The sequence below is a fragment of the Drosophila persimilis genome, unplaced genomic scaffold (assembly GCF_003286085.1).
Source record: "Drosophila persimilis strain 14011-0111.01,24,50 unplaced genomic scaffold, DperRS2 tig00003944-arrow-arrow-pilon, whole genome shotgun sequence".
In the NCBI taxonomy this organism is placed as follows: domain Eukaryota; kingdom Metazoa; phylum Arthropoda; class Insecta; order Diptera; family Drosophilidae; genus Drosophila; species Drosophila persimilis.
The window spans coordinates 4,831-24,106 of NW_020825714.1; the positions used below are offsets into that span (position 1 = coordinate 4,831).

Here is a 19,276-nt window from a genome sequence, read left to right on the forward strand (position 1 = left end):
AGGAGGTGGTACAAGGCCACCATGCGCTGACTGTGCTCCGGCTGCATTGTGGAGAGCACGACTGCGCCGAGGGACTCCAGCGGAGAGACCCTGGGGGAAGGGCCGTCGGAGAGCTCCTCCCACTCCGAGTCCGACTCGGTGCGCTCTATCGAGCTGAACTCGCTCTGGCCCTGACAGGAGCACGACTCCTCCTCTTGGTCCTCCTCGGTGGGCATCGAGTAGTCGCCCTCGTAGTCGCCGTCGTAGTCGCCGTCGTAGCGGCCGTCGGAGTACTCTTTGTGCGGGCCGTCGTAGTAGTCTCCGCGGCTGTCCGGAGAAGCGCCGGCTGTCCAGAGGGAGCTCAACACGGGCGGTGGTCCCATCGATGCCATCTGTGGCACAGCATTGAATCTGCAGGGGAGCCGGGGGTAAGTTATGTCCTAGGGGGAAGGGGAGTCTGAGCTGCTGCCGCTCACCCATCTGAATCACCCATCGGAGGGAAGGTGGGGGGGTGTGCGCGACCTATTGGACCCATTGGGCGCGAAAGCAGAAGACTAGTGTGGATTTGGCCTAGGAAGGGCATCGCATTGAGTCCATTCTTGTCGCCGGAACCTTCGGGGGGGACCTGCAGCTCCGGCTGCTGCTGCTGATGCTGGTCGGTAAAGTCGAAGGATCCCATGGATCCGAAAATACCCCGCGAAAGGGTGAATGGGGAACGTGGATTATTAATAGTTGGATTCATCTTATTCCAGCACCTGTGAGGAAATATTCGTTCATGGGCTTTGTTTTGTATTTGAATTTTTATTTACTTTATGTTCCCTGTACTTTCGATATTTGTACTGAATGATTCCCAGAGCCAGTTCTGAACGGCTCCAAGTGATAGTTCAGGGCCCACTTCGATGTTGTGTTCCTAACAGATTCTCCCTTCTTTTCAGGTCTCCCCACCCCACCCCACAACGCCGCAAAAATATTTCAAAACTTCGCGCCGCCCACTTCCGCCCCACAAAGAACGAAAATCTGTGGCATCCACGTTTTTAAAGATACGATAAAACCAAAAAAGGCAGAATCGTAGAGGATGTTTATATGTTCTAGAATGTAAAATCTCAACCAGATCGTATAATTATTATAGCCAGAATCAAGAATACAATTTTATTTTTCCTCGCTCTGTCTCTCTCAAAAACACAGGTTTCATGGTCGGTTTTGCCAGTTGCAAAATATGAGTTCAAGGATCTCAGAACCTATAAGAGCCAGAGCAACCAAATTTGGTATCCATACTCCTGTGATATCGGACCTTGACTGTTTCGTGTCCAAATTTCGGCACACCCCCTTCCGCCCCCGCAAAGGACGAAAATCCACAAATCTCAGAGACTATTATCGCTAGAGTAACAAAATTTGGTATCCGCACTTCTGTTAGATCTCACTATAAAACCTATATTTCAGAATTTCTCCCCACCCCCTTCCGCACCCACAAAGGACGAAAATCTGTTATATTCACAATATTGCACATTCGAGAAAACTAAAAACGCAGAATCATAGATAGTGACCATATCTATCAGATCGCTGAATCTGGATCAGATCGGATCATTTTTGTAGCCAAAAGCAAGAAATCAATTTACAGTGGCTATTGGGGTATTGGGGGTATTGGGGTATATTAGATTTTTGGTATAAGTGGATGTGTGTAACGTCCAGAAGGAATCGTTTCCGACGCCATAAAGTATATATATTCTTGATCAGCATCAATAGCCGAGTCGATTGAGCCCTGTCTGTCTGTCCGTCCGTCCATCCGTCCGTCCGTCTGTCCGTCCTCTTCAGCGCCTAGTGCTCAAATACTATAAGAGCTGCTGTGGCGCTACAGACTGTAATCACAAATGGGAATATCAATAGCCGGGCGAAAGGGCTGCACACGAGTATGTCCACTTCCGGGCCGAAGTCTTATGCCGACGCCTCCCTTGGCCCCCTTCGCACAGGTAGTCTTGACCCTGTTTACATATCGGGGCTTGCTCGGGTTGCCCGTGTGGCAAGGGATTGAAATCGGAGGCGTACCCCAACCAGCGCCCAAAAGAGCCCTGAAAATGGATGCTTCTACGGATTCTGGATCAGGTATAATGGGTCGTGGATCGTGGATGATGACGCTTTTGTTGTGTTGTTTTGATCACTGAATCAATAAGAGTACAGTGAATATTTAATGATTCATTTGTTGCCGCTTCTGGTGGATTCCGTGCCTCCGAAGTGCGTATGCGGGGGCCTGCAATTGGTGGCAACAAAGGCCCCACGGCTGCCACAATCGCTGCTGCAGCGGAAATGTTTTGCTGCTGCTGCATGCTCTCCTCCTCCGATTATTATTGAATAAATTGCAGAACAAATATGCAGCGAAATAAAAATAATAATAAATGCAATAACGGGGATGAACGATGAGCAATTGGACTCCCGTCCAAACGGAACGGATCGTAATATGCATAAACGATATATCTGATCGACTGGAAACTCTTGTTTGAATTTGACTTTGAATTTCGAATATTTCGGCATATATTTTCATTGCGTCCAAAAACGGAGAGACGATTCCGTGCATTACGATTCTGGCATCAACGAAAATAGATGCCCAAATGGAAGTGCAAACATCTCTGAGGGGAGGAGTGGAGTGTCGGGCGTGTGGACGTTTGTCTTCTGTCAGTGTGTGATTGGATACTGCTTGCTGCTTTCTGCTCGATGGCTTCCCCCTAGATCACGAGGTGCAGGCGTATCTGGAACACCAGCTCCTCGACGGTCTTCTTCAGGAGCGCCGCCAAAGACAGGATGAATCCCAGGAGGCTGAGGGAGAACAGCCAGGGAGTGGTCATGAGCACGGCAAAGAAGACGAGCGTCTCGTCGCCCCGGGCATTGGCCATGCGCCACAGCAACTGGCGCTGGATGGTGCGCAGCTTGAACTTGCTGTTCCACAATCGGAGGCGCATCGAGCCGACGGTTTCGTTGACGACCACAGTCTTCTCGACCAGCCAGAACACCGCGCAGCACAGCATCTGCATCACCAGCAGCACGACCTTGACCACAGCGGTCTCCAAGAGGAGGTGGTACAAGGCCACCATGCGCTGACTGTGCTCCGGCTGCATTGTGGAGAGCACGACTGCGCCGAGGGACTCCAGCGGAGAGACCCTGGGGGAAGGGCCGTCGGAGAGCTCCTCCCACTCCGAGTCCGACTCGGTGCGCTCTATCGAGCTGAACTCGCTCTGGCCCTGACAGGAGCACGACTCCTCCTCTTGGTCCTCCTCGGTGGGCATCGAGTAGTCGCCCTCGTAGTCGCCGTCGTAGTCGCCGTCGTAGCGGCCGTCGGAGTACTCTTTGTGCGGGCCGTCGTAGTAGTCTCCGCGGCTGTCCGGAGAAGCGCCGGCTGTCCAGAGGGAGCTCAACACGGGCGGTGGTCCCATCGATGCCATCTGTGGCACAGCATTGAATCTGCAGGGGAGCCGGGGGTAAGTTATGTCCTAGGGGGAAGGGGAGTCTGAGCTGCTGCCGCTCACCCATCTGAATCACCCATCGGAGGGAAGGTGGGGGGGTGTGCGCGACCTATTGGACCCATTGGGCGCGAAAGCAGAAGACTAGTGTGGATTTGGCCTAGGAAGGGCATCGCATTGAGTCCATTCTTGTCGCCGGAACCTTCGGGGGGGACCTGCAGCTCCGGCTGCTGCTGCTGATGCTGGTCGGTAAAGTCGAAGGATCCCATGGATCCGAAAATACCCCGCGAAAGGGTGAATGGGGAACGTGGATTATTAATAGTTGGATTCATCTTATTCCAGCACCTGTGAGGAAATATTCGTTCATGGGCTTTGTTTTGTATTTGAATTTTTATTTACTTTATGTTCCCTGTACTTTCGATATTTGTACTGAATGATTCCCAGAGCCAGTTCTGAACGGCTCCAAGTGATAGTTCAGGGCCCACTTCGATGTTGTGTTCCTAACAGATTCTCCCTTCTTTTCAGGTCTCCCCACCCCACCCCACAACGCCGCAAAAATATTTCAAAACTTCGCGCCGCCCACTTCCGCCCCACAAAGAACGAAAATCTGTGGCATCCACGTTTTTAAAGATACGATAAAACCAAAAAAGGCAGAATCGTAGAGGATGTTTATATGTTCTAGAATGTAAAATCTCAACCAGATCGTATAATTATTATAGCCAGAATCAAGAATACAATTTTATTTTTCCTCGCTCTGTCTCTCTCAAAAACACAGGTTTCATGGTCGGTTTTGCCAGTTGCAAAATATGAGTTCAAGGATCTCAGAACCTATAAGAGCCAGAGCAACCAAATTTGGTATCCATACTCCTGTGATATCGGACCTTGACTGTTTCGTGTCCAAATTTCGGCACACCCCCTTCCGCCCCCGCAAAGGACGAAAATCCACAAATCTCAGAGACTATTATCGCTAGAGTAACAAAATTTGGTATCCGCACTTCTGTTAGATCTCACTATAAAACCTATATTTCAGAATTTCTCCCCACCCCCTTCCGCACCCACAAAGGACGAAAATCTGTTATATTCACAATATTGCACATTCGAGAAAACTAAAAACGCAGAATCATAGATAGTGACCATATCTATCAGATCGCTGAATCTGGATCAGATCGGATCATTTTTGTAGCCAAAAGCAAGAAATCAATTTGCAGTGGCTACGCAGCGCCCGACGTCACGCTCTGACTGATTTTCTGTCTCTCTCGCACGCACTCTTTGTCGTGTCGTTTAATATTAGCGGCCTCTGCCGGAGGAGAGCCATACTGACTAAGTATCGGGTATAAATGTAGAGTTGCGGTGTCCGCAGCAACTCACAACGTTCCCCCTCGTTTTAAATTTGGTTGTTGCGGGGAGGCGGAATCTCTTCACGAACTCTCGCCATTTTGCTGCTACTTGTCATGAGAATTGGAAAAAACATTGAAACAAAGAAAGGATCTGCCACCACTAATGGTAATAATTGCACATTGGCTATCATTAAGCAATGATCAGAATTATAGAAAAAATTGTCTACATCCATGTTTAGCTAAACTTTAGTTTTCTCCGTTTTTTTCTTACTCACTCATATTAAAACCAAATTTAATCCATCAAAAGTCAATAATCGTTTGATTACCTGGGAAAAGATTATAGATAAATGATCTTGTGACTACATAGAATTTAGACGGATTGCTCCTTATCGGTGATGTTTGACTGAATTAAGCATTTTGGCTGATATACTCGACTCGAGAGCTGACACACTGATAATGTTATCTCCAGATTTCCCTCAAAACATTCCTATAAAATCACAGTCAAAAGGTGCAATGCCTTCAATCGAAAAAGTATTAGCATGGTGAACGTTTTAAGCAGTCTACTTGTCTGCGGACTGGTACTTGTCAGTGCCGCACAACTGAAAGACGGAGATGTCCTGCAAGATTACCAGCGTTTAAAAAGTCTCCGCCCGCTGGGAAGTTTGCCGAAAACTTCCGTATGAATTGCTCCCGGACTTGGATCTTTTCCACCCCCGAATACCCAGTCAGGAGGATCTGTTGTGTTTCGCGGACATGGCTCAGTTCATGCAGGCGCTCACTACTGGAAAATTATGGGAAAATTATACTTAAGAGTAAGTAAATAATGAAAATTATATTCAAGTCAATGAGAACTGAAGTTGACGAATTTTGTGAGCAGTGATCGATGCTTGGGGCTCCATTCCCTCAGGAGTGCTGTCCGGCAATGTCTACCATCTGGGTAACTTCGATGAGTCAAGATCAGCGAGGAGATCACCAGTAGTCACAGCATACATGGAAAGTACTGTTTTCTAATTGTACCCGCCGTATCCATTTCGATCAAGATCGCATCTTGCTTTCCGGCTTCCTGCTCTGCGGCACATATGGATACGTTTCTGGAGCAGTTAATGCAGAATTTGTTGAACTCAAGCAGCACAAATATAAAATTTAGCGAGGCCAGCTATCAGACAAGTGAATCGAAACCTTGGGATGGAATGACCATTTTCACAGTGTAAGTTAGACCTTATCATAATCAATTTCTGTGACTCATACTATGGATTGCAGTGTACTTCTTGGCTTGATGGGTACTATCGTGGGTCTATGCACGCTCTACGACTACTTTCTGTGCCAGGATCAGAGTGAGGACCGGAGAGAACGGAATGATTTACAGAATGATTTAACTCGTATTTTGCCTACCAGGTAGTATGTCTGTGACTGTGAAGATGTGCTCGGCACGGTCAAGTTCCCGTGCCATCTTCCGCATTGTCGACAGCAAATCGAATCCGAACGTGATCAGTTGTCTTGATGGAATCCGCTGCATGTCCCTATTCTGTGTTGTTTTGTTTCTCCAAATATAAATACCTTCAATATGATTTCGGTTTTAGTGGCCTCATGCTTGTATGTGCAAAAACCATTCAGCTCTGTTTTTTTGTTTGCTAGTGGGTCGCGGAATCCTTTTCCAGCTTTATTCTCCACGGATTTTTTTCGGTTGATTCCTTTTTCTTTATTGCTGGCCTACTAGTGGCTACGGTTGCTCTTCGCTCAATGGATAAGTAAGTGTTTGAGATATTTTGTATCCATCGAGAATTATTGCCAATTTTCTTACAGATCCAAAGGAAAACTGAATGTGCCGCTTATGTATCTTCATCGTATTATACGGATCGTGCCGATACTTGCAATAGCAATCCTAGTTTACATAAAGCTGACGCCCATTGTTTCTGGGGGACCTTATTTTAAAGGTGGATTCCATGGTACAGCCGCCTATGAAAAGGGCTGGTTCTGGACGCTGCTCTTCGTGCAGAATTATGCTACAAGCAATATTGTAAGTCATAGATCTACTCTTATTACCATTTGTACGATAATCGTTTTCAGTGCCTGGATCACACATGGTACTGGGCAGTGGATATGCAGCTTTATATAATCTCTCCGCTTCTGCTGATTGCACTGTATAAGTGGGGCAAAAAGGCAGCAGCTGGCATCGCGGTTCTTGTTCTCCTACTATCGTCCTGCCTCTTTGCCACGATGATAGTCAACAAATACTCATTGCTCTTCAAGTAGGTCCACGATGCTTCTGTTTGTCGTTGGAGTTCTTCAACCCCATTTAATTGCAGGAATGGAACCGAAGGAGATGCCGGAAGGAAACTGTATTCTGCCACACATACTCATTCGGCACCTTGGCTGATTCTTTTTGGATATTTTCTTCACCTGAATTGTAGGAAGAAGTTCCAAATAAGCCGGATTTTGGTATGGTCTGGATGGGTTCTTAGTCTGGCCATGATCTTCACCTCGATGTTTGCCCTGTACCCTGCGACCCAATGGAGTGCTCCACCCCTGTCCACCCTCAAGGAGTTTCTGTACTACACGCTTACCAGAGTGGGCTGGCCCTTAGCCCTGTGTTGGATCGTCTTTGCCTGCATGCAGGGCCATGGCGGTCTGGCCAACAGTTTCCTATCCTCGCCATTGTGGCAGCCTCTCTCGAGACTCTCCTATTCCGTGTACATCTGACACCTTTTCGTACAGGAAGTCAACAGTAGAAGCGTTCGTACTAATACTTATTTCTCGGACAAATTGTAGTAGGTTTTGTTTCTAGTAGTTGATGGTTGCTTATTTTTAACTAACCTCATTGATGATTTTCAGATGCAGAAATTTTGGTCTGACTTTGGGATCACTATTTTCATTTCGTATCTGCTTTACGTTGTCATTGAGGCTCCTTTTGGCGGACTCGATAATCTTCTACGATCCCGGGAGAAAAGTGTTTTGAAGCCCCAAGCTCCAAGCGAACAAAAGCAATCCTCAGTTGATGTCCAGCAGGGCCAGTTGAATGCCGGAAGTAATCTGGTTGAGTCCGACGTGCCTAAATAAGAAGCCACAGAGACTACTCCAGAATAGTTATAGATGTAAATATCAATATGGGTTTTTTTTCACTCTTATGTAGACATTTTGTAGATTACAAAACCACATAAAAAAGATGTGAGCTTCCGACTACCCACACACTAGACTGATAAGAGTAATTATCAATGATGTTCGGCTGTATCAAGTATTACGCTGTGCTAGTCTGAGTACCTCAGACTACTCAAGACTACCTTACTCAACACAATTGTTTTTATAATCGGCTGGTGGTTCTAGATAGAACAGATGGCAGATGGCGAAACGCCACCAATCGAATTAGCATTAGCATAGGAAGCGTTGTGGGTCCGAGACAGCCCGAGTGCGTTAGAGCTGCTCGGGGACGCTGTTAAGCCGAGTCCGAGAGATAGCGACATAAGGAGACGAAATAATTCCACTGCATGCGCATATGCGGTAGCAAATGATCTTTGCAGTGCAAACGACAACACCAAAATGCATTTCCTTTGGACCGCACCACTGGCAATAATTTAAAATATTTAAGCTGCTTGACATACTCTGACATACTCCCCCCGTTGGAAGCCTGACTTTCAACAGCAACAGCATTTGGCAGTAGGCACAGCTTGTTGACGGCGCGCTTTGTGATTCCAGATGACGTCTTCAGCACAGCAACTCGGGAAACGCCATCTCGTCCAGGCAAAAGCTCGACCACTCTCGCCAGTGGTCACTTCATGGGAGGAAGATTCTCATCCTTGACAAGAACCAAATCGGCGACAGCTAAACTAGGCTTCACAGTGCGCCACTTTGAGCGCTGCTGCAGTGACGATATGTACTCCTCCTTCCACCGGGACCAAAAGAGCTGCTGCAGGTACGAAACGCGCTGCCAGCCGTCCAGGCGATCGAAGTTTAGCTGCGTGACGTCAGGCTCAGCGAACGAAGCAGGAGGGCCACCATTCAAGAAATGCGCTGGAGTTAGAACGTCTAGATCGGCAGGGCTCTCTGAAATTGAAACTAAAGGTCTTGAATTAATCACTGCCGTGATGTGGCACAACCGCGTCCGCAGCTCGTCAAATCCAAGAACCGAGTTGCCTATCGCACGGTAGAAGTGGTACTTGGCCGTCTTCACTGCAGCCTCCCATAGACCACCAAAATGAGGGGAGCGCGGAGGAATGAAATGCCAGTCTATAGCCTCGACCAAGCAAAAATCCAGCAGCGCCTTCTGATGGTCATCGCTGAGGACCAGGCGCTTTAATTCCATCAGCTCATTCTTAGCGCCGACAAAATTGGTTGCGTTGTCTGACCAAATTTGCCGCGGCTTTCGTCTAGTACATATGAAGTGCCTTAGTCCATGTAGAAAAGCAACTGTGGATAAGTCCTTTATAAGCTCCAGATGAACAGCCTTGGTAGCGGAACAAATGAAGATGCAGATGTAGCACTTGATTGGAGCCTTGTTGCGTGCCTCCGGTTTGTAGAAAAACGGCCCACAGAAGTCCACGCCTGTGATCTCAAAGGCATGAGAACCATCGAGCCGCTCCTTTGGAAGATCCGCCATAATATGCTCCAATACCCTGGGCTTCAGTCGAAAGCATCTTACGCACTTGTTTACTGCCTTGTTTACCGTCTTCCTCCCCCCAATAGGCCAATATTGGGAACGAATTAGTCCAAGCAAAGCTCGAGGACCAGCGTGCAGATTCCGCTCATGAAAATGGGAGATTATTGCAAGAGTCAGTGGATGGCTGCTGGGCAAGATGATTGGATGACGGCCATCAAATTCCAACGAAGAGCTTTTCAGTCGAACATCTACCCTGAGAAGTCCAAACTGATCCATGAATGGCGATAACGATGCGATTGAGCTCGATGAGGAGACTGCTCCCCTTGCCCGCAGAGACTTCATGTCCTCCCATAGATGAGTACGCTGGACTAGTCGTAGCAATACCTGGGTTCCATGTTCAATGTCTGCGACAGTGAGACCGGGGCGCCGAATTCGGTTGCAAAACTTGTGAATGTATCCGAAAACGCGTTGCAAAGAAGCAAATGAATTCGCATACTTGGAATTAGCAATAATGTCCATGTAGGGCGATTTGAGCAGAAGAGCCTTCCGACGAAGTTCAAGGGCTGGCTTATCAGGTAGCACAGTGGGTGGCCAGTCATCTGAGGAGCCGCAAAGAAATGGAGGACCATGAGCCCAAAGAGGTGACTCATTCAGCTCAGTCGGATGAGCCCCTCGAGACAGAATGTCGGCTGGGTTTAAAGCTGTGGGAACATAGCGCCATTCCATTTTTTCGGTCATTTCCTGAATCGTTGACACTCTATTTGCAACAAAAATATTAAATCTTGACGGCTCGTCCCGAATCCAAGAGAGCGCAACGGCAGAATCACACCAACAGTAACACCTTCCCTTGAATACATTCATTCCAGCTATCTCAGATATGAGCCTAGCCAGCAACTCCGCTCCACAAAGCTCCAACTTTGGTACTGTAAGTGTCTTCAAAGGAGCCACACGAGATTTGGCACACAGTAAGTGACTGCTGGAATGCTGACCCTAGGACATGACAAAAATGCATGCACCATAAGCCTCGTTGCTGGCATCGCAAAATCCGTGAATTTCCAGCGTAGAGTCTGGAAGGACTACAAGCCGAGGAAATTCAAGTCGACGAATCTGACCAAACCTGGTGCATATTTCCTGCCACTCGGTGTTCAGTGCGACTGGAAGGCTTTCATCCTAGGACAACTTCTCTTGGCACAAACGCTGGAGAAAGATTTTGGATTTAGTAATTACGGGACCAGCTAGTCCGAGAGGATCGTAGAATCGCGCTATGGATGACAAAACAGAGCGCTAGCAGGAATTCAAAGAAGATTGAAGGGCCGAGAGCGAAAATAATAGTAGATCAGAAACCGGATCCCACGCAAGTCCTAAAGTTTTAGTCACATGGCTGCCATCGTCGCAAAGAGTAACACGAGCAATAGATAACTTATGGATAACTTATGTGGTTGATGACACTGGTTGAGATGGCAATTAGTTTAGATCTTTGAATGCTATATTAGTTGGTGATTGCACTGATAGATTATTTATTGCACAATCACGTCGGGGTCACCAAATGTTAAGCTATTAGGCGTTTTTAATAACTGTTGCAATTTGAAGTTAATGAAAGTCGAGAGGCTGTTATAATTCACAATTTATTTGCATATGTAAACCTACTTATCGCGTATGTACATATGGCAATGATTGGGCGAACGATTGATGCGAGGATGTTAATCTAATAGCTGCGACGATTAGCTCAAAACTGCCCATGCAAGGGCTGAAGGGCCAATCTGCCGGGCCCTATGCAGCAAGCTTAGACGCGAGCGAGAGCGTATGATAGCCCGAGAGCGTTAGAGCTGCTCGGGGACGCTGTTAAGCCGAGTCCGAGAGATTGCGACATAAGGAGACGAAAGAATTCCGCTGCATGCGCATATGCGGTAGCAAATGATCTTTGCAGTGGGGGCATTGGAAACGACAAAACCAAAATGCATTTCCTTTGGGCCGCACCACTGGCAATAATTTAAAATATTTAAGCTGCTTGACCCGACATAAATAATTCGACGATATATTATAAAGTTTTGTTTTGTATATTTCCAAAATAAAACGAGGGGGAACGTTGTGAGTTGCTGCGGACACCGCAACTCTACAGCTATACCCGATACTAAGTCAGTATGGCTCTCCTCCGGCAGACGCCGCTACAAACAAGTAAGAAGGCACGGGTTGGGTCTTGTACTGGTATGCTAATATGCTTTATTGGTATCTTAAGTCTATCCTACGCTATTCCGACTCCGGTGCTGGTTCTCCTCCTGGTTCTCCTCTGTGGTTCGATGAGCGTGTCGCTCCCTGGGCTCCCCACGGCGTCGCCAAGCGTGGCACCGCCGGCTCTACTGACTGGGGCTAGCGATTCTTGGCACGTGGCCCAAATCCGCCTCTCAGTCAGGCGCCTGACGCGTTCGCTCTCACTCGACTCACTTGGCTTTTCGGCCCGAGGGTGCCTCACTCCTGGTGGGATGCGCTTCAAGCGTGGCACCGTTGGTTCAAGGGATTGGGGTCTTTCGCTCTTGGCTGCACGCTCTAGTCCGCCTCTCAATCCTCACACAACGCGTTCGCTTTCTAAAGTTCTTTTCCCTTCGCTTGGTCTCACTCTTGTGGCTCACTATTCACTTCACTCTTGCTAGCTCCGTTTGCTGACTCTCCCCGTTCCTGGTCGCGGCCCTCCACTTATAGGCTCGCTTCTGCGTCGGCGCCGCCGATGCCGCCTGGCGCTAACGGCACTTTCCGCCATGCGGTGCCCGTATTTTTCCATCGGCGTTCCTTCATTCCCTTGTCGCTTTCCAACGGGACCTGGCTGGTGGCGTGATCTCATGACCATATTTGGTCATGCGCTGGGCCACTGCCGGCCCGATCCCGTCATCCCGCTGCTCTCTCTCCAGGGGTCCTCCCCTCTCATCTTGGTTCCCCGGGAGAGCTCTCCTCGGGAATTCGCCGCCTCCGGATATCCCCGGATAACGGCCGTTAGCGCTTAACCCTATACTGCCCCCTACTTGTGGGAATACCTTTCCTCACACTTCCCCCTTTCTTTTATTGGCGGAAAACCCCGGTTTTCCGCGTCCCAGGTTTGCTTTGTTCTCGACCCGGGTGCTTCTTTTGCTTCTTTTGCCCCGCCCGATATAGGGTATGGTCGCTATTCTGACCTACTCGATATGACACAGCGTTGCCCTTACGCTCCACTCGATAAAGCGTAAGGTCGTTTTTGTGATCTACTCGATATGTCGCAGCGTGCGTATTCTACTTCCGGATCGCGAATTCCTCAATGGACTGGAAACGTACTATTTTCTCGCGATGCCGGGTGTTTTCTTTGTTTTTCTTGTGCGCGTCTGGTTTTCCTGGTTTCCTGGTTTTCTGGCCCTCTGGATGCTTCGGGTAAGTTTTCCTCCCGCTTTCACGCCTTCCGCCGCCTTCATTCAAGCTTTACCGATCATTTCTAGCGATGCCCCGCTGTTCCTCTGATGCAAGGTATGACCCTGTTTTTATACCCGATACTCAAAATGAGTATTGGGGTATATTAGATTTGTGGTAAAAGTGGATGTGTGTAACGTCCAGAAGGATTCGTTTCCGACCCCATAAAGTATATCAGCATCAATAGCCGAGTCGATTGAGTCATGTCTGTCTGTCCATCTGTCCGTCTGTCCGTCCGTCCGTCTGTCCGTCTGTCCGTCCCCTTCAGCGCCTAATGCTCAAAGACTATAAGAGCCAGAGCAACGATGTTTTGGATCCAGACTTCTGTGATATGTCACTGCTACAAAAATATTTCAAAACTTTGCCCCGCCCACTTCCGCCCCCACAAAGGGCGAAAATCTGTGGCATCCACAATTTTAAAGATACGAGAAAACCAAAAACGCAGAATCGTAGAGAATACCCATATCTTTCAGACTGCAGAATCTGAATTGGATCGTATCATTATTATAGCCAGCATCAAGAAAACAATTTCATTTTTTCTCGCCCTGTCTCTCTCTAACACACACGTAGCATAGGCGGCTTTGCTTAGAGTAAAACATTAGCGCCTAGATCTCAGAGACTATAAAAGCTAGAGCAACCAAATTTGGTATCCACACTTCTAATATATCGGACCGAGACGAGTTTGTTTCAAAATTTCGCCACACCCCCTTCCGCCCCCGCAAAGGATGCAAATCTGGGGATATTCACAAATCTCAGAGACTATTAAAGCTAGAGTAACCAAATTTGGTATCCGCACTTCTGTTAGATCTCACTATAAAACCTTTATCTCAAAATTTCGCCCCACCCCCTTCCGCCCCCACAAAGGACGAAAATCTGTTGCATCCACAATATTGCAGATTTGAGAAAACTAAAAACGCAGAATCATATATAACGACCATATCTATCAGATTGCTGAATCTGGATCAGATCAGATCATTTTTATAGCCAAAGGAAACAAATCAATATGCAGTGGCTACGCAGCGCGTGACGTCACGCTCAGACTGATTTTCTGTCTCTCTCGCACGCACTCTTTGTCGTGTCGTTTAATATTAGCGACGTTCCCCCTCGTTTTTCTTTTATTTGTTCTTGTTTTCAGTTACTTTTTCTTTCATTCTTCTTCTCTACTCTTCTTTTCTCCTCAATACCTAGCCCGGAATACCTCCTGCCGATCGATGGACACCAATAGCCGGTACCGGACGCCACCGTCATTGACCAGACGCTTCACCCTCCTTGCGGTTGGCTTTATCCGCGCGAGAGAGCGCGGGACGACGGCCGGCCACTCCTCGCGTTTGACGGACCGCCACCGTGAGTTGTCCGCCGACCTCGTCTGGGGCCACGATGCCTGGCGCTGGAGCTCGGGCCGGCGCGCCTCCGCCCGCTCCCCTGGGCACGACGCCTGTCGGCCCAGCTTCGGACGCTCGCCCTGGCCGGGTTCCGGCCATCGCCAAGGACCTCTCTCCCATGGCTCAGGTGAGTGTTCGTCCTTCTTCGCTTCCGCCGTTGCTCTCGCGCCGTCATCCGCTTCGCCGTCGGTCGCCACCTCGACTTTGGGTGCCGCCGCTGGGCCCTCCGCCGTCAGTGATGTTGGCGTGTTCGTCGTTCCCTCCGTCTCGACCTCTGCCGTCCCCCCGGGCGCCTCCTCGGGCACCTTTTCGGCTGTGGGTGCCACCGCTGGGCCTGTCGACTCCTGTGGCCGTGCCCGCCGCCTCGGGTCCCTCTCGTCACTGGCGCGTGGTGCCTCCTCCCACAGTCGAGCCTCCCTCGCCTCTTGCCCGGGCTGCTGGGGCGAGGGCCCAGAGGCCCACGATATGTGCAGCGTTTGCACGTGCCACATCATGCCGTCTCGTACCGCGGAGCGCACCTCCTGCGAGACGAACGGCCCGATGGCGGCTCCCTGTGGCCCGTGCCAGTGCTGCTGCTGCTGCTGCTGCTGATGCTGATGCTGCTGCTGCTGCTGATGCTGCTGCTGCTGATGCTGCTGCTGCTGATGCTGCTGCTGATGCCGATCCCCTTGGCCGCGCGCGTTGTCAGCCGGCTTGATCCGGCTAATACACCGCCATTGGTGCGCGACGTCCCGTTTGTGGCGCTCCGCCTCCGCTTCTTGCGCCGCCTTTTCAGCCTCCTGCGTGGCCTTCAGCCTCTTTGCCAGCGTCAGGGCGTCCTCCCATACACGCCGTTGCCTCCGCTCCTCCGTCGCCGCGTGCCATTCCGCGAGGCGTCGTGCCTCAGCGGCCGCGTTGTTTTCCGCGATGTCGGCCTGCGTTGCCTGCGGCTCTTTGACCGCGGTTTCTGTCGGCGTTGTCTGCGGCTCTTTGACCGCGGTTTCGGTCGGCGTTGGCTGCGGCTCCTCGACCTGTGGGTCTGTCGGCCGCTGATCCCCTCGCCGCGCCGTCGATGTCCCCCTTGTGCGTGCCGACGACTCCTCTTCCTTGGCCGTACGCGTCGAATGCGTGGACGCCCGCTTCGATGCCCGCTCACTGGGCTCCTCCTTCCGCGTCTCCGTGCGCCCCCTCCTTCCGCCATCAGGCCGCTCCTCGCGCTTGCTGGGGTGGGGCTTCTCGCGCTTGCCGGTGCGGGGCTCTTCGTGCTTGCTGGTCCGGGGCTCTTCGTGCTTGCTGGTCCGGGGCTCTTCGTGCTTGCTGGTCCGGGGCTCCTCGCGCTTCGCCTCGCGTGCGCGTTTTCTCCGTGGCGCCGGCTCCCAGCTCACCAATTCCAGGTCACTTTCCGCCTCGGTGTACCCCGGCGATACCACCGGGGATACCGTCGGTCCCATGGATCCCGCGGTTGACACTAGCGGTGAGGCCAATAACTGTAGCTCCGGGGACCTACTCCTACTCGCCCTTTGCTCCTCGCGTTCGACCTGGTACGCCTGCCGCCGACTTTGCGTATCACCCATAGCCTGATACCCGCGGCGAATCCATTTCCTCTGCTCCGTTATATATATACCAGGGTGCTGACCGATCTCCCAGCTCGTGATCAATAGGTCCTCCGACCTTTCGCCCGTGCTGCCAAACATCGGCCCGCCCCCCGTGGCCAGCTCCGCCCGTCTCTGGATCGGCTTAGATGCGGATGTCACCCCCGTGCAGCGCCTAAGACCCAGGGATCATCCGATTCCCCAGCCGGTAGACCGCGCACGGGCGGCATCCGCTTTTGTCCCGCCATCCCCGACGTTAGCAGCTGGCTTCGATGCCCTGGACCCGGACCCGAACCTCTGCTCATCTCGGAACCCCCTTCTCGGGTGCCCCCTCGTCCGTCGACGCACCACGCAACCCGCCCCCCCTGGGATAGTGGTAACCCGGGTATCTTCTACCTTCTTTGCCTTTGATCAGTTCCTATTGGCTGACGAGCTAATCCTCCTTTTTTTTCTTGTAGGTCCAGCTTTATTGGTCCGCCGGCCGCCGTCTGCTGCTTAGTTTTACTGAACCTTAGTTGTAAGAGTATCCTGTACGGCCTTGTCCTGCGTGGCATCAAGTTGGGCCGCCCGCTCCTCCCTTGTGGGCGATTCCTGTCCTGCGTGACACGCGTGGTTCTTAGTTTTACCGAACCTTAGTTGTAAGAGTATCCTGTACGACCTTGTCCTGCGTGGCATCCAGCTGGGACTCTCCTTTCTGCCCCTGCCGCTAGTCTCTGTCTTTCGTGCTCGTCCATCCTTCTCCGTATGCCTCGCCCGTTGCCCCTCCTTGTGCGTCGTCTACGCTTCGGTTCCAGGGCCTGTTTTAGGGCTTCCTTCCCCGGGTTGTGGCTTCAGGTCCCCTATATGGGCGGTCCGCGTCCGTTTCTCGCTGTCCTTCTTTAATTTACAAATGACCGGGGACACGAAATCCATTATGGTGTAGGGACCGTCATATTTCGGGGCCAGTTTTACCGCAAACCCTTCGGCCGCGTTGGATAGATGGTGTTGCTTGACCCATACCTTGTCTCCAATCGTGGGTTTCCACGCTCTCCTCCTCAGGTTATAATACCTCGCCTGGTCCTGCGCCGCTCTTTCGAGATTCCGCCTCACCAGTTGAAATACTTCTCTCAACTTGGCCGCGTTCTCGTCCGGAGTGGGCGTGCCCTGTCCTGTGCCAAGCGCTTCGTCATCGTATAGAGCCTTTGGTAGCCTCGGCTCTCTCCCTTGGACCACAAACGCCGGCGAGTACCCGGTGGATTCGGACATCCCTGAATTTACGGCCAACATTATCTCTGGCCATTTCTCATCCCAGTTCCACTGGTTCCCTCTGGTTCTGAGTGGAGTCCGAATGGCATCACCTTCCACTGGAACAGCCCTTTGCCGGGCACCGTGAACGCGGTGAACTTTCTACTGCCTTCCTCCAGTGGTATCTGCCAATATCCGTCCTTTAAGTCTAAGCTACTGATGAACCGTGCCTCCCTGAGCTGGTCCAAAATATAGTCTATTCTTGGCATGGGGTACGCATCCTTGATGCACTTCGCGTTTATCTGTCTGAAGTCCACGCATAATCTCCACTTTCTCGTCTTCTTTTTGACCATCACGATGGGTGAACTGTACGGACTCTTCGATGGCTCAATACACCCTCTTTCCAGCAGTTCGTCAACCTGTTGCTTGATTTCGGCTTGCATCTTGGGATTTTTGGGATAGTAACGCTGTTTGACCGGCTGGGCATCACTCATAGTGATCGTGTGTGTAGCTATGTTCGACACTACCTTCAGTTCTCGGAACTCTTCCAACTCCTTTGCCAGGAAGTTTTCGACCGACCCCTCCTCCGCTCGCGTTCCGTCGGATGCGGGCTCGACAGACCCTCCCGTGTTCGCTACCACCGCCACTGACAACTTCTCCTCCAACCGCCCCTGGCGGTGGCCTCTCGCAGGGATCACAACCCTGTGTCCCGCACAGGACAGGTCGCTGATAAAACTGCTTGTCGCCCCGGTATGACCAGTTGCTGCCCGCGATCCTCACCACCGCCGACAGCTGGACATCCTCCACCGTGAGTTCTCCTACGAGTTTTGGGGGGCTTCGTCTTGCGGGGCGTTTCCCGCTTTCTGGCAGCACTGCCATGTCGGGGCTCCTACCTTGCCGCACCTCCAGCAGAATGTTATAGGTCGGCCATTGCATGCTTGTGCCCAATGGCGGTCACTTCCGCATCGTCGACACGACTGGGCTGGGTTTTTCACGAACCCAGCCTCTATGTTCGTGTTCGCTTGGTCGTCCCGCCGCGTTGGGACCGGCCTTTTCTCCCCTGTCGGATCAGAGCTGGCTGCCGTTTCGCCCTGGCAGCGGCGACATATCTCCGTTACTGCCGGACGAGCGAACGGATTGTTTGCTTTTGCTTTACTCGCCGGACACTCCCGTTGGAACTCCAGCCGGTCCCTCTCCAGAGCCTCAAATTCGTCGGCCAGCGTCATCATGTGATCCAGGTCTCTGCACCTATGTGGCCGGATGAACACCCTAAAATCGGGCATGCTGTTGTCTCTAATAAGCTCCAACTGCTCTTCGGGCGTGCATTTTAGTAGCCGCATGAGGGTCTGCATCTCCACCATGTAGTCCTTGAATGGCTCTCCCCACCTTTGCTTCCTCAACCTCACCTCCTGGAGTAATTTTTCAAAATACCCTCTCGGCAGGAAGTATGCTTGGAAGCTACGCGCAAATGCGTTCCATGTCTGCCACTGCCTGTTGTTGGCTACAAACCACATGAGCGCCCGACCCTTTAGCAGCTCAGGCATGGCTCGCGGAATTAAATTCAACTCCAACCCGTACATGTCGGCTGACCACTCGATCTGTTCCAGGAACTCGAGTGGTTTCGCCGTTCCGTCGAACCGAAACGACCACTCCCTGACCTGCTTGGCGACGTGGGCAAAACTCGAACTGGGCGGTCTCGTGGTTTGTTCATCGAGTCCCCGTCTACGATCCTCCCCTGCTCTCCCTTCTTCCAATCCCTGTGGGTTTCTCGCGCTCCCTTGCTCCGGCTGTGCTGGCCTGGTTGGCCTCTCCCCACTCTCTGCCCGCGGTCGGCTAGGCCACCGGCTTTTCACCGGGACCGCCAGGCTCGCGATGAGCTCCTCTTGGGTCTCGGACGGCCGTCTCCACAGAGTTACTTGCTCCGCACTCGCCGGCAGCGTCAGGCGCTCGTATGGATCCGCCCCGTCCTCCATCTGGGCCGCGGTCGCGGCTCCTCCCGCCTTCATCTCCCAGGCCTCGAGCGCGTCCGCATACTCCGGTTTCTCTCCATGCTTCTCTATCCACTCCTTGAAGATTCGGCGCATCTCGGTCAGCGTGCCTTCCAATCGAAGACCGCACGCCCGCGCGCACTGGACCAAGTCCTCTTTCCTCAATGAATGAACCCATCGTCGGCTCCTCATTTTTATGTCCTCGCGATACTAAACTCAGTACCGCCCTTCCCAAATGCACTTTGTCTTTTACTTGTCGAGAGGCCCCACGTTGGGCGCCAGTAGTAACGAACCGTTCTTTTCCGTCTGATGCAGCTGGGCTGGCT

The 19,276-nt window shown here is 51.4% G+C and overlaps 1 protein-coding gene and 1 pseudogene across 1 annotated transcript; one reads left to right on the forward strand and one right to left on the reverse strand.

The window, feature by feature from the left end:
• Positions 1–5,304: 5,304 nt before the first annotated feature.
• On the forward strand, positions 5,305–7,939 carry LOC113567312 (annotated as a pseudogene).
• A 14-nt stretch (positions 7,940–7,953) lies between these two features.
• Positions 7,954–15,720, reverse strand: LOC113567313 (putative uncharacterized protein DDB_G0290521). The gene is made up of 3 exons (XM_026994645.1): positions 15,532–15,720; positions 14,877–15,387; positions 7,954–7,958 (listed from the first exon to the last, which is right to left on the reverse strand). The coding sequence occupies exons 1-3, from the start codon at positions 15,718–15,720 to the stop codon at positions 7,954–7,956; spliced, it is 705 nt and encodes a 234-aa protein (XP_026850446.1).
• Between the last annotated feature and the right edge of the window lie 3,556 nt (positions 15,721–19,276).